At 41.9% G+C, this 15,575-nt stretch overlaps 1 protein-coding gene across 7 annotated transcripts in view; it reads right to left on the bottom strand.

Annotated features, from left to right (window-relative positions):
* CRB2 (crumbs cell polarity complex component 2) overlaps positions 1-15,575 on the bottom strand; it is a 62,961-nt gene that overhangs the window by 29,876 nt on the left and 17,510 nt on the right. For 5 of the 7 annotated variants that reach the window (XR_004161680.1, XR_004161679.1, XM_003211356.4 and 2 more), the window contains exon 1: positions 5,099-5,355. The exons of 1 other annotated variant lie outside the window; for it this stretch is intronic. Coding sequence is in view for 4 of the 6 variants with exons in the window: in XM_003211356.4 (XP_003211404.1) it covers positions 5,099-5,171 (73 nt within the window). In the remaining 2 variants the exon portion in view is untranslated. Of the gene's footprint in view, positions 1-5,098; positions 5,356-15,575 lie in introns of those variants that run through there. One more of the 7 variants, XM_031556241.1, reaches the window with a different exon arrangement.

The following is a 15,575-nucleotide window of genomic DNA, read 5'->3' as shown; positions in this document are numbered from 1 at the left end:
GCCCTAGAGGTCACTTAAAATTCCAAGAGGGAAATAGCATGCGTTGCGTTGAGATAAGCAAGGTAATCTCTGGGCTACCTTCTCACTGAAGAACAGCACTGATGTGTGACTCATGTTGTGACTATTTTCTTTCCCAAAATATATCTTCTGCCTCATTCAAATAAGGCAATATTTTGCTCATTGTTTTTTGATCTGTGTTGAGAGAGTCAGCAGTAACTACTGAAGACATTCCTCTCTGAACATCTGCTCACACTTGCACAGCACTCATGGTGCACTCTCATCTTGTCACTTTCTCCTGATTACAATCTCTCATAAAAGTATTCTTAATCATAGACACAAATGCTGCAAGAGTCAGGATACCAGAAAATTATTTCCTAGTGTGGCAAAAACATGTGACTGTCCAACTTATGAAATAGACAGAAGTGTATATTCTCACCAGTGTCCTGTAAGATTAAATTATTCAAGTATTATACTTTAGAATTAGAATTCGGGAATTATAAAGTTGGATTTTCCCCTCTCTAACATTTCATTCCTGCACTTGACACGGTTATTACAACCGCTGAGCAACAGGAGAGATGATCACAGGAATGGGCGTATTTTGTTTCCTGTTCCTGAATTCACATACATTTTCAGTACTTCCAGGATCCGAACATTCACCCGCTTCTCTGATCTCCCTAAAGCCATTTCAGGGAGCAGAGAATGCCCAGCAGGAGGAGGCAGTCCCTAGAGCCCTATGTGATGGGCATTTTACCCAGACTACAAGAACACCAGTGCTGGAAGGACCTCTCCTTCCTATCTTTGGGTCAGTCCAAAGGAAAGCTTTCTGAGACAAAAAGGTAAGAATCTAGACGGGTCCAATTTTTCTCATCCACCTCAGGTTTTCTCTCCAGAAAGCAGAATGATTCACATCACCCAGATGAAAAGAGCACAGCTTCTTCTGCGGGATGTAAAACGTCAAACTGAAGCTGCAGTGCTTTCAGCAGGTAACCAGGCTACCTGTCTAACCAATAGCATTTCCCCACGTCCGAAACCAAGTACAGCTGAAGACTGTACACTCTGCTCCTCAAGGTCCTATTTATGTGAAGGAGTCCCAAAAGGAGGAGAAAAGAGATTACATGCCTCATCTCCTCAATTAGCACTTTTGTTTTCTATTAAGCAAGTTGTACCAGACAGGATTCAGACACATTTTCCTCTATTATTTTAATGATATACTTTGGGAACAGACTGCTTAATGCCTACAAGTTGTAATTTATGTTTCTGAAATTATTATTCATCCATTATGCATTAAGTATGTTTTGTGCAATGATTTGCCCTGTTAAGTTCTTTGACTCTCAAGATATTTTACATCTTAACCTTGATGATTATCATCTCTGATGAAAATTTATGGCAGACTTAAGAAGAAAGGGGATTCCTTCAAGTGCATTTCACTAGCCCTGCTTGCTATAACAACTTGAAAAAAGACAAGTTACAACCAAGCAGTGAGTAAAACAGGCTTCCCAACAGCAGCCCTTAACTGCACTACAATAACTGGGCTAGAGGGATCCTCAGAGTCTAAAAAAAAAAAAAAAAAAGCCCAGCCCGATGCAGTGCTCACCCCAGCACATTTCCTGCTTGGGAAGGACACCAAGGGCAGAAAGGGAACTCGAGCATCAGAGAATTCAGAAATCAGAGAATGAAAAAAGGAATGGAAAGAGTTATGTTTCCATGACAACAGGAATGCATGTGCTTATATAAGCAAATCCCTGCTGACCTCTGCTGATCTTTCCCTGTCCTGGTCAGTGTTAGGATTAGTGGCAGGGTGCACACTGAGACCCATTCCCAGATTCTCCTCAACAGAAACAAAGCCTGGGCAGGCCTGAGAAGGGGCTTTTGCACTGTGTTCCCTTTCTTCCCCAACCCTTGCTAATTTCAAAAAGATGGCGCATCTGCTATGGAAATAATAACTGAATGAAACCAAATCCTTCCTTATGAAGTACCTTCAGTTCATCTGTACAGGGCACATACGAGGGCTATGAGCAGACACTCCACGCATCTTTACAAGCCCCATGTCACTCTCAACACAGGACAACGTTGCCAGTCTCAATACAAACTATATTTTAGGGTGCTCCTATGCTGTCAGCCTACTTCATGCATTTTCTTCTGTGTTACCAGAGACCAGCAGTTCCACACAACATTTACATGCCAAGTTTTTGGTATGGCAAAGCTTTTTCATGCCAAATATGCACAATAACTATTAGCATAAAATATTATGAAGAATATTTATAGACCTCAATCACTAGATCTTCATAAAGACAAGCATAAGATGTGACTCAGTTTCTCCCTGTGAAATATGCATAGTATTTCTCCCATCAAAGAAGCAGAATGCTGATTCCTGGCTCTCTCCCACCCAGCTTACCCAGTGAATTGCTGAAAGATGCCAAATGGTGAGCAGCAACAGTGCCAATATTATGGCCAGAGGCATTAACAGCATCAATCAGAAGTACCACTTCAGGGAATTAAACTTACTCTTAGCACAGAACAAATAGCCAGCTAGATCTTTTTCATTATCTGCTCAATGTTTTAACACACATCTGAAGATGTACCTTCTATTATCTCGCTTCTAATTCCTGGAGAAAGACACTAGTTATAAATAAATGTTTTATGATACAATTGAATATATTGCCACAGTAACCCTTTGATCGTCTGTTCTTAACACACTCCTTTATTTCCCCTTGATAAACACTCCTCCAAGCTAACTAACCTTCATGGCTTACACATTCTCTGATCTCTCAGCCATTTCCACAGATCAAATACAGAGACGGGGTTTCCTGTGTACTCAGTTAACCAAAATGAGTCATAAACTTTAATTTCCAATTCCTACTTCAATATGCTGACAATCAACAAAGTTGAAAAGATCATATTTCTTTGTTCCCAGGTTTAGAAGAAAGTGTGTGATTTAAACTGTCTGTATGTCTGAGCTAATCTCAAGAGCTTGCAGTAAAGCAGACACTGAGCCGCCCAAGAAAAGGTTTGTCTGCACGTGCTCTCCCAATAGGCATCCAAAGCATGTTCCAGGCCAAAGGTATTTGAGTTACTGTGCTTGCTGGGAAAACAGGAATGAGCAGATGCTTGGTTCTGTTCTCTAGAATCTACTCTGTTCTTTAGAACACGACAAATTAAGCTAAGAGCTATTCTGTTCATTACACAGAAAATTGCAGTGAAACTGGAATGGCATGCAGAGTCTGTTCCACTCCCTCTGGAGTTTATTTTAAACAACTGGAGATTGCGTGGGTCTGGAAGCAGAGTGCTCTTATGGTTACAGCTTGCAATTGACCATCCAGTCAACCAGAATTTTCTGAACACATTCTCAATAAATAACTTAAGCATCTTGGTGCTTCAACGACATTTATATTTAGCCAAATCAAAGTAACAGAAATAGTCATATGTCTCACAAGGGCAAGAAAAGGCATTTCCTTCCTCATGGCCTCAAAAGTGCTACAGGTGCTACATAAACACCACCATTCAGTACAGCCACAATCAGGCAGAATTCCCCTTGCAAAATAGGAGAAGGCATAAAGACTGGAAAAGCGGCTTCCCTTCAGCTTCCCTGGCTGTACTGAGAGGCGTCACCCACCTGCTCTCCAAAAGGACATTCTCAGTAAATTACTGTTCCAGAAAAGAGTTTCACCCAAAAGCTGTGAGTGCAATGATCTAACAGCACAAATCCCCAAGACACCCAGCTCCCAGCAGCCCCATGCTGAGCAATACAGTAGGTGCAATGGGCCTTCCTTGCACAATACAAAACCACCGTAATTGCTTCACACTTCAAACCAGTAGCTATGGTTACTAGATACAAAAGACAATCCTACTGCTTCCCCATGGCCAGAGGAATTCCAGGCACTTGGAGCTCACACAAAGAAGCTGGTACAAGGGAAACAAAAAAGAATCCAGACTAAAAACAAAAACCAAAACCAGTCTGACTTTCATAGCCATAGTCAGACATAACCAGAGCAAAGTAAATTTAGGGAGGCTTCAGGAGAAAAAAAGACTGTGGGGAATAAAACGAAAGCTGACAACCTTATCCAACACTCAAAAAGGACGAACATCATCCAATACCATGAGAAAAACCCAAATTCAGTGTTTGGCAGGTATTAGCAGCAAGAAGGCACTTCAACAATATTTTTACCTTTCCTTTTTCACATCACTGATCACTGCTGAGTGGCAAACAAACAGGACTTTTACAGACAGGTATTGGCCACACAGTACTGACAAGATCAGGAGGAGGCCAGTTCCATCCCAATCATATTTCCAGTAAAAGGTTAGACACGTTCCTGACATGACCTTATAATCCCTAGATGACTAAAACAGATGTCTAGGCCCAGCAGATCTCCAGACACCTATTCCAGAAGAAACAAATCTCTTTCTTAGAGAGCCTAACAAATTGTATACAAGGGTCACTTCTGAAGCACAAAAGCACATTCACGTGAACTTGCAGAACCTCAATATGCTGAAGTATATCTTATGGGCTATAAAATAAGCTTTCAATGTGGAAATAACAATTAAAAGCAATCAGTTAACATAGTCTGTTACATCATCACTTCTTGTGCTTTCTTCAAAATTTCTAAGGGAATACTCATGCACTGTTTTCCTCCTCCACATTTTGTATCACAGATACCTGGCACGTGAGCATGTTGGTATACTCCCCTAGATACAATCCTCTTTTGCCTTGACATATCTCTAAAAGATACAGAATTGGAATAAAGCTCTGCGTTTCTTCTGTGCGGGCACAATGGTGAAATCCATAACTTTTCCGAGGAGAAAATATCAGCTGAGAACTTAATAACATGAAAGTGCACATACTTCCAGCTCTAGAGAATAAATTCATTCACACGTGCACAGGGAGAATGACAAAAGGAGACCAGAAATAAGTAGAGAGAAAAGCTTATCTACAACGGAATGCCTTTTATCTTCCTGATAAGAAATTTTCAGGCTCCATCTAATCATGAGGGTGACATTTTTTGTCAAGTTACCTTTACAACACAAGGGCAGATCATAGACTTGATCCAAAGTTACTTCATATTAGCCGGGTAAGAATTAGGCACAGAAGACAAAAACTTACCCCAAAATAAGAGGAAAAGTGGCAGCAGGAAAGCAGCATTGTATACCCTGGGTGTAGTTTTCTTTAATTCCATGACAAGCCTAAGAGTGGCTGTTCTAAAAACCTCAAGGGAGAAACAGTAGTTGCAAGCTACTGATTACCAGCTCTCCCTGCATCACGGACTTCAGAAAGTTTTCTCTACCCCAGGCACCCACTCCATACCCTTCCGAACTGGAGACTAGCACTAACACTGTGGACAGAGTCCCTGTTCACTTTGAAATGCTTTACTCATGTTCCTGGAACACAGAGAAAATGCTGCCTGGATCACATGGATTGAACTGCACAGGGCAGCACAAGCTGGATTTACAGGCACGGCAGCTGAAGCTCATCCATGCCCCCAGCCAGAAAAAAGTCCCAGGCTGTCAGAGGTAGCATGAAATTGTATAACTGGGAGAGTCACAGTATAAGGCAAAAAGAAAAACGGCTCCTCAGTATTTTCTCTGCTTTTTGAATTCCCACCACAGGAAAATCACTGCCGCTGGAGCTCAGAACTGTCCTGGGGACTGAGGGAGGGCTGAGGACCATTTCTAGGATGCAAGTTTCTATACAGTCACTACTTAAATTCCAGGTGAAGATCTTTAATAATTTTCCAAGAAAAGATGGCTTGTTCAAAGAGAAGAAAAGTCAAAAGACACAATAATCCCACTATTCATTCCAAAGAGCAGAGACATCAGCCTTCACTGCTCTCACCAGATGTGTGAACCCATAGGATACACAAACTCACAAAAGGTAAATGAACCCTCTTTTCTTAATTAAGGAACAAGTACAGAGATCAACAGAAGTACTTGAGTAACACAACAAACCAATCAGACCTCCACACCTACATGTGCTTAAGTTTTAGAAGTGGAAAAAATTGCCAGTGTCCATTGCCTTATGGGAGTCACTGGAAACAGAAGAGCTCACACTCAATTGTGACCTGCTAAGTATCTCTAAACCCGCACCACAATTGGATTAAATTAACCCTAATGAGAATTACGTATATTGCCTCACCCCTCCACTGACAACTAAAAATAGAAGGCAGGTAAGATGCTATACAAATTCCTAGTTTAAAAAAAGAGGGTGAGAATTGATGCAGACAAGCCTATACTGTTTACCTAATCCAGTGCTTCACTGGTTTCCTTCACTCCCACATTCTTAACAATACCTGTGCCAGACTTCAAAAGCAAGTGCAAAAACTGATGAAAACATAGTTCCACATTTTAGACAAGTTACATACTAAAGTATGGGCTCCTTCTCACAGGCATTCTGCTATTAAATAGAGAATACCAGAAATGGGCTCCAGCCACAAGATATGAAGAGGTAAAGAATTCAACAACGTCCAAAATAAGCTCAAATTCACACATATCTCCCCAATTTTAACTTGAAAACAGACGGTAATGTGCAACAGAATAAAGACACTTCCAAGTTGGTGCCAGTGCTAAAACTGAAAGTAAAAGTAGCTAAAAATCAGGAGAAGTCTCTCTTAGGGTCTTATGTGACATTTAGAAGGCACAAAGGTGAATGTGAAACTACAACAGTGGTTCAAACCTAGGTGTGAGGTTTCCCAGTGCTTTTGCTGTTATTCATGTGTTTGCTCACTGTGGAATCTTTTCTAGCAAAAAAAAAAAAAACAAAAAACAAAGGCAATCACCTCCTAAGAACCTGATGAAAGCAGCAACAATCCTGCAATGAGCAATTCATCTCACCTTCACATCCTTACAGAACAGACAGAGGATGATGGGCCAATGCAGCGAAATGGATTATTACTACGTTGTTTCAACCTTCAGTGCAGAAGGCAGAACAGTAACAGCAGGAGCATTTTCACTAACAAAACACAGACACAAATGGTTTGGGTCACTAACCTGACTTGGAATGCTCCAAAGATGATATATCACGTGTTATCAGCCTTATCTGGACCACTCTGTTCCCATCTCCATCTCTGGTGTCTTCAGTCTGTTTTCTCAAGATCAGCCTCGCTGAGCTTTTTTTGCCAGCTACCTCAGCCATCTGGAACTCATTTCTTTCTTTTTAGATTCTCATTTTTGCTGTCAAGAACTTAACCAAGCACTGACACGTGCAGAACCTTTCTGCTCACAACTTTTTTTGCCTCACCTGAGTAAATTACACTGCTTACCTTTTTCCAGATCAAAGCACACTGGAAGAAACCACTCCTCTTCCTCCAACCCCTGACAGAGACCTGTTACATGCTACCAAGACTCAGAAAAGAGCAAACAGTTTAGCTGAGGCTGAACAACTAAGAAGGCCAAGAGAAGCATTATTGGTGTCTGGGTGTATTTGAGACAACGTCTCATGCAGCAGCTTCTTCTTCAAACATGCAGTTTTTACTCCAGAGCCTTTATCTAGTCTGCCAATGTAATGTTGATGGGTTCAAACCAATTGCTTATATGGTCATTTTATCAATAATATTATACCTGTAGGAACACTCTAATATTTTTGATGCTACCATTTCATGCATTTGTCACAACAGGGCTTGGATTTGAGCTACCTGGGAAATCACAGCAGAATGCGGTTCTCAGCCAAAGCCTTCCACAGATAGAGGTGTGACAATCTCACTGTACTGCTGCCAGATATTGTGAATTCTGCAGTGCAGAGTGTGTGAGGGAGGAAGATTCTTGTGAACAGGGTTAATTTATTCCCTACAGCCACTGTTATCATCTCCATGATACCTGCTGGGACTTACGGTTCATTTAGTGTCACTCTTTGCTCAAACTACTGAAATCTGCATGGGTCAAGATATTTTCTTTCATTATAGTAAATAAAATACCTTAGTTCGGTGCCTGCCTCCAAGAAAATTATAATTTAATTTTTCAACATTCACAACTGCAACTGTATGGGATTTTACCAGCATAAATGGCAGACCTCTTCTGTCCTGGGCCCTTGGGCTTACAAAAACCACTGCGGGTATTAACCAGCTTAGTCCAATTAAAGGACCTTAATGCAACTCTGCTAAGGCCCTGATTTGTTAGGCTTGACTACATTTGCAAAGAAAGAGCACAATTGGGTGGATTTGTTATCTAAAGAATAAGCTCCAAGTCCTTAGTCATCCTTGCTAAAGCCTCCCCCAAACCGGCCATGGATTGTACTACCTCTGCACTGCTGCAGTCCAACGTCACTATAATCTGTTCTTTAACATAGTATTAAAATTAGAGCCAAAGGACACAGCTGCTTTCGTCTGTGTAACACTCATTACGGGAGACTTAAGGACAGCAAAACAGCAAGGCTTCTATTCTCAGCTGGTAGGCAGGAAACTTTGCAAGCCGGAAATGCATGCCATGAAAATGGGGCAGCAGCAGGCAAGCTGGATTAGCAGAAAAGGGAGGGTGCAGGTTCGGGGTACCCAGCAGAACCTGTTTTCTACATTCTATACTCTCCTGCAAACTTTCTGGAAAGCAATCCTATTCATTTTTCTACAAACACTTCAGAATGGACCGCACAGCGAAGCACGTAAACAAAACAGTCAATGCTTTCCATTCTAACAACTACATATGCTTGCATGTACTGCACAGCTTTTCCTCACACAGGGGTTAAATAATATGCTAATGTTACAAATCACAGACAGAAGCTGGTAAGAATGCAGTTGTTCACACCTCCTGCCCTGCACACATACTGTACTGAGAGGGCCTCACCTGTCCCTCCCTACATTTCTGGAGCCTCACCACCAAACACAAATATTCCACTTTTCTGAACTGAACAAGAATCAAAATTTCCCCTTTTTTTTTCCTCCCTGTTTTCCCTGAGCATAATTAGGCACAACTCCATGTGACTGCAAACTTGGAACTAGGCAAGTTGTGCTATCTAAGAAAGAAGTTTCCAGTTCTACTCAAAACGATTCTGAGGAAAATAAATAAATAAGCCACTTCAGTACACTCTTCAGCTCTCAATCACAGCTGGAAAGTGCAGGATATATTCAAAAAGACCTCAGGTTTTGGAATTCTAAGCCTACAGACAGGCCAATTTCACAAACTGAAAGGTTCAAATACAGTTTGGTGATGTAATGCTTGAGGGTTCTCTGGGATCCAATCTCCCAAAATTTCCTCCTGTGAAAAACAGTTACCCTTACAACTCACATCACCAATTTTCCACTTGGCCACCAGATGTCCCTTCTGCACAGCACAAATTCACACAAAGACTACTGGGTGAGAACAGGAATTGAAAAAAAAGAATGTATTATACATCACCTGCGCTGCCAAACAAACACGACTAGAAGTATCCTGAAATGCAGGACTGTGCTAAGCAGCACCCTGAGCACTGTAAGGCCCACTGCACCATGCACACATCAGACAAGCCAAGAAAAAGCTTTGTCTGCAAGTCAAAACTTGGAAGTTGCTGCTAAAACGTGGCAAGAATCTGACATTTCCAGTCTCAAGACATCCTAATTACACTTCTTAGACATAATAAACTTCATCAATTACAGAGTATCTAGTATATGACATTGGTCAGTCTTGGACAACAGCAAAGAAACTGCTGCCAAAAGAAGACATCGGAGAAAGGCCGCTACTGCTTGCTGTGTAACAAGCGATTAGAAAAACACGAGGGACAGTCAGAATTCTGACCCAGACTCACTGTCCTGGAACACAATCATTATTTCATAGAAAATCACAGTAAAAAGGAAGAAGAGCAGTCCAGGAACACACAGGCAGAACAAACATTTCTGTATGGGAGTTGCATAGGAACGCCCTGCGCGGACAAGGACTGAAGGCAGCGATGACGGCCGGCGGAGGTTGGCGGTGCCCCGCACTGCCCGGCCATCGGCGCCACCGCGCGGCACGCGGCTCCCCTGCAGGGAGCTGCAGCGCTGCACCAAAGAACGGCTCGTGTTTGCAGTGCAGCCGCAAACAAGGGAGAAAGTCTCAGAAATCCTGCTTTGACTGAGAAACTGGGACAACACCGAATCCTCTTAAGAGAAATGGCATCTTAAACAAATTTCTTCTAACCAGTTTTACCAGCAAATTCTGAGAAGACACCCTTTTGCCTGCAGACTGTAGGTCTGGAGTTAGGATTCGAGAGGACAAAACCTCAAGTCTGAAATCACCTGCTCTGCATCGCAATATCGGCCACACGTGCAGATCACTAAAACACGGCTCATTTCAGAATAGAGCTAGAACTATAACAAAAATATCCAGTACATGCAGAAAACCTTACGGCTTCTTCTTACGGCCTATGAGGCTGTTCACAGCACACGCAGTAAAGATGGAGCCAATCTCCTGCCAAGTTATCTCCAAGAGAAGTTGCAGAAGTCAGGCTCTAACCATGCATGCAGCCTTTGATCTCCCTGAAGCTCTGCTAGAGTTCTGCAGGTCAGCTTGGAGGCCCTTTGATCCTCTTCCGCTGCTCACAGCTGCCTCAGTGGAAGCCAGCCCCTTGCAGGAGCCTCTCTGGGCAGACGGCGCTCGCAGGAAGCAGCTCACTGACTGTCAGAGGTCCTGGGCAAAAGATTCAGCAAGTAAAATGCTGCGGCAGGAAGCAGCACAAGTCCAGGATGTTGCCTGAATCCAAGAGGGTTTTGAAGTTGTGTTGTGTATTTATTATGAGGTCTTTTTAACGCTGCTTTGGTCAAAATGCTCCAGTGCTTGCAAACGTCCCTTTTTACTGATGCGCGCTACTTAGAGAAAGGCTTTCTGGCCGCTCAGGGGGCAGTGCAGGGCCTTTTCTGATCTACCAGCCAAAAACCAGCATCGAGAGGCAACCCTCTAAATTAGCGTATGTTTGTTGAGACTGTCTGCATTGCTGGCAACCCTGGAGCCACGCTGGTCCCCATAGAGCACTTAACAGGCTTCAGGGGAAAAGCTAAATGCTCAGCCAGAACCAGCTGCCATCAGCAAAGCAAGGAGTACGTGGGTGATCCTCGCAGCGGAGCCCAGGGAGAAGGAGCCTCCTAATAACACAAAAGTTAGCACTCTGAAGGTCAATACAAGGGGAAAAAAGGGAATTTTGGAAATGCCCCCAGCTGGACCGAGATAACAAACACACATAGCTGCACTGTGTGAGCACACACAGTGTGTTCTGAAGTACTCCAGTCTCAGAGCCCTGTCGCATGCTGTATGCAGTGTGGACAGCATGGAAAGTACACCTCTGAAAACTGCAGAAACCAGCAGCACTGCCTCATTTGCCTTCCAGGCATAAACTCTGATCTCTCACAGCCATCATGCACACAGCAGGTTCTGTAATGAAGCCTCCACAAAACACTGGGCATGTTCACCACAGCAGGCAGTAAGACATAGAATGGATGCAGACCACAAATCAGCCAAATATCGAAGAATTTTCTCCAGGATGACAAAGATGTGGGGTTTGTTTTTGCGCATCTGCACCTTAATTCTGTTATTCTTGCACACTTAATTAGGTGTAACCCCTCAGTTCTTTTGAAAATAGCCTCGTTTGCTTCTAAATGCATACCTGGACAAGGGTGGGCTGAAGCTTTTAGGACATCAGCACTTCTTTCTCTGCCCTAAGGGAAGCTCTAGTTTATATTATTTCTCTTAGGGAAGATGGCTTGTGCACATTTTCTACATCATTTCTTCCAATAGTAGGCAAAGCAAGTTCCTGCTGAGCTTTTGCTAAAAGGTAATATTGATCTGCAAGAGAAGCATCTGAATCTTTAGCTCTGCTAACTGGTGAGCTGAATGTGCACATGAATTCATCAGTGTCTGAAACAACAACTCTGTGATGGATTCTGGAAAAAAAAAATGGAAGCAGCAGCAGAACACATCTGAAACAGAAGAGTCCATATATATATACAAGCACTCAGAAACTTACAGTATTAAGTGATGTCAGCAGATGAAAGCAAACACATGGGGAACTGCTTTCAACTTTTCCAACCTATTTCTGAACAAAGCCACAGGAACAGAAAACTGGTAAATCCTATTAAGAGCACAGTGATGGCTTCACCAAGAGTATAATTGTTTCAGTAAGAGCAAGAATATGCACCAAGGCAACTCTCTTAGCCAGAAATGTGTAATATTTTGCATACAAAATCCATCCAGAATGGATGGATCCAGAAGTTTCCCAAGAACTATTGCAAAGAACCTGGAAAGAATTCTAACATTTTAAATCAGATGTGCGATGCCAGTCCAGCCTTGCCATTCACCAACGATATATATCTCTGGAAAGAAACATGATAATTGACAGTTTATTGGAACACTATCCATTTCATCCCTGAGAAACTCCATTGCAACTAAGTCACCCCTATATTTATCACAGCAAGCAGCAGCATCTTGTATATTCAAAGAAGATTCCATGCCAAAGCCAATTTGCCAGAAAAATTAATTATGCTTGAATGCCTTTTGAAATGGACGTCACAAATCTGACAGTTTAAATTCTCATTTGCTTTGGGAGTGGGTGAATATACCAGCCTGGCTATACTGTTTGAGTACATGGTTGGGATGAATCTCTGCTTCCAATTCAGCTTTAGCTCCTCCTCTTTCTATTAAAGGACTTGACTTCAGAAAAATTTCCTTTCAGTATCTGTAACCAGAAAGCAAGCCAAAGTATAGATGGACGAGCTTCCTGTAATAGTAGAACAGTGGCAGAAAATTAATTTCACTGCCTGGTATTTGGATCATTCTCTGGTTCTTTAGCTTTGCTAGCTTGTACATTCAGTGAGTCACAGATGTTTGGTAAGAGCCTGTCAATGCTTTTCAGAAAAAGCCTTTGGCTGAAAATGTAAACTCCATTTGATCCTAAATCTTTTTTTAATGCATGACTCTGAACCAAGGGACTTTGCATATTTCTGCTAGTCTCACTTCCAGAAGGTCAGGAGGGCAACGACTCTGGTGAAAATGGAATCTGAGAAGCAAGCAGAAAATCTCTTTAGATGTGTGTGTTCTGAGAAAAAGATAAAATCACTGTCACTTGGGTATATGAGACTAAGTGAGAATATCTTCAATTCTAGTTCTACCTCTCTGCAAAGCTTATTAAACCACAGGTTCCTTTTGCTTCTGTATTTTCTTTTATTCAGACCAGAAAACATAACATGAAGATTAAACATTACGCAGTGCCCAGGATTTCTGAGATTTAACAGATTCATTTGGTTTTAAAAGATACAAAGACCATCAGCAACACTACCAACTATTAGAGCTGTACAGTATTCCCTCCTGTAACCCAAGGCAAACAGAGACTTCCCTGAAACCTTGAATGAAATAATGACTACCTTGAGGGTTTTTTTTTTGTCAGACAGCTTTAACCCTAAGCAGCACTCAAGAGCGCACACTTATGTGAACGATCCAGCACTCTTACTATAGCAACTACCTTTCAATAATATATCAATAAGAAAAAAAATTAAAACCAAAACTAAAAGGCACAGGTGAAAACTAGGAATGTCAACACAGTGTTTTTCTACCCTGGAACGATTTCCTTTCTTTCATTCAGAGCAGTAAGAGGTTATGGCCTACAAATATGATTTTAAAATTGTGAATTCATTCTTGGCTATTAAATACTTCTTTGCAGCTGTATATTAATCCCATTTTCCTTGTTTACCTCCCCTCAGTCACTAGGCTCTACAGACAATTTCCCTTAAAATCATAAAGTTGACACTTTGTATTCCCACCACAAAGTTTCCACTGCAGTTAAAGCTATGGAGAAAGTCACAGCTCCTCCTCTTCACACTACTTTAAAGTACACCACCAGCCATGTCACAAGCCAGTAAAAACCACGACCTGCTGATTCTGCCCAGCAGAGAGCTTTGTCTCCTGTCTTTTTCTGATTTTTCAGAGTCAGTATGTCAGTGATGAGCACACCTTGTGGGCTGAGAGAATCTCACTGCTAGGCCAGAGCAAGTACCTACCATTCAGGGACCAGAAGAACTTCTTTGGGCAATGACTCAGGAATCACTGCAGCAGCAACAGACAGTGCTTCCCTGCTCACTCATCCACCTCAGCTGAAACTGAGACTTTGTGAGTAAAAAGAAGTCAGTAGAAACAAAGGAGTGAAATGGAATCTGTTATGTCAGTGACAACCAACCTGCCAGGTGTCAGGTGCCCAAGCCACAGAGCCCAGCCAAGGACAAAGTGGTCGTTCTCTATTAACTGTGGTGGGATGCTGGGAATTTTGAGCAGATGTTAATAGGATGAATACATACTAATTGTACAGTCTCAGAATGATAATGCCCCTGCACACCAAAAACATATTGATCTTCTGAAGCACACAGTTAGAACATCTAATAGCTCTAGTGGGAGCAGGGAAACACTCAGGGGACCTAAGGAAAAAAAAAAGCATGCAAAGATGCTATAAGACCGTACAGGTTTTATCAGTCAAAACAGCTGTGGGGCACGTAGGGAAGTCATGCTACTGCACATACAGACACGAATGTGAAAGGAAAAATGAATGTACAGAACTTGTAAGATTCTAACGGCTCTAAAACATTTCTTCTAGGTATTATGTTAGAACCAGGAAGAGACTAAAGAGGGAAAAAATCCACACAGCACAGTTCTGCTGGAGCAAAACTGTGGGGGAAGGAAAAAAACAAACCAACAAACAAAACAAGAAAACACACAGAGAATGATGCAGATGCTGCTCAAAAACAAAATCATAGGGAAATTCTATTTTAATAACCTTGGCTGTTATTAGTAATGCAAATCACGCCTTTGTTCTAAAAAGAAATCTAATTTCTAACCTACAGTGTCTTTTTCAAGTGCAGCACATTTGAAAGCTGCTTTATAAACAAGGACTGTATAGCCAGAAAACTTAATTCATTCTCTTTGCTTTGGTAATTAGTTCAGCATTACACATGCTCTCAAAAGTGAAATGCTGTCCTCCATTTTGCACTAGAGAGCCAAATGGTCCAGCAGTATATACTCTCTGCTCCACAGTTCTTACCCTATTTGTTTTCTTCACCTCACAAAAGGACACAGCTTTTGAAGGAGAGTGAAACTCCAGGATGACCAGACTGCACAGCACCTGTTTGTTCACAGGTGTTTCTCATTCCTGTTAGCTACACATCAGACTAAGCTGCACTAATAAAAAGACCATTGTAAAGTTGACTCTGAGCAGCGCCACCATAACAGCATAACATAATCTAAGAGCTCTGGTCAATAGCATTATATATCCATGGAACCACTGAGGACATTAAGCAAACACTTTGAAGAGATGAGAAAAGATTCCAGTTGTCCTGAGCTTCCCATTCTCTGACCACAAAACCACACTCTCATATCAAATGGGGAACGAAACTCAAGAGACATTTTAATCCTGCACCCCTGCTCTAATTAATAATCTTCCCTATCAATATTTGATGCAGTTGTTACTGTGCCTCCTCTCACTATTACACTTTTCATAAAATGCTCTGAATTATGCTGATCTGTAGCAATGTAATAGCAAAGTACTCCTTCCAAGGTAGTACAGGTAGAAATCATGGCATCTCCTTTCCTAACACAGTTCTTGCCAGAATCCCATTTTGTGATTGCTCTATGAGATGGCAGCTGTAGCATATGCAATCAGGCAATCAGGT

Source organism: Meleagris gallopavo, chromosome 19, assembly GCF_000146605.3.
Source record: "Meleagris gallopavo isolate NT-WF06-2002-E0010 breed Aviagen turkey brand Nicholas breeding stock chromosome 19, Turkey_5.1, whole genome shotgun sequence".
NCBI classification, from domain to species: Eukaryota; Metazoa; Chordata; class Aves; order Galliformes; family Phasianidae; genus Meleagris; species Meleagris gallopavo.
Note: the sequence above shows the minus strand (reverse complement) of the source record. Positions and strands in the feature narration are given on the sequence as shown.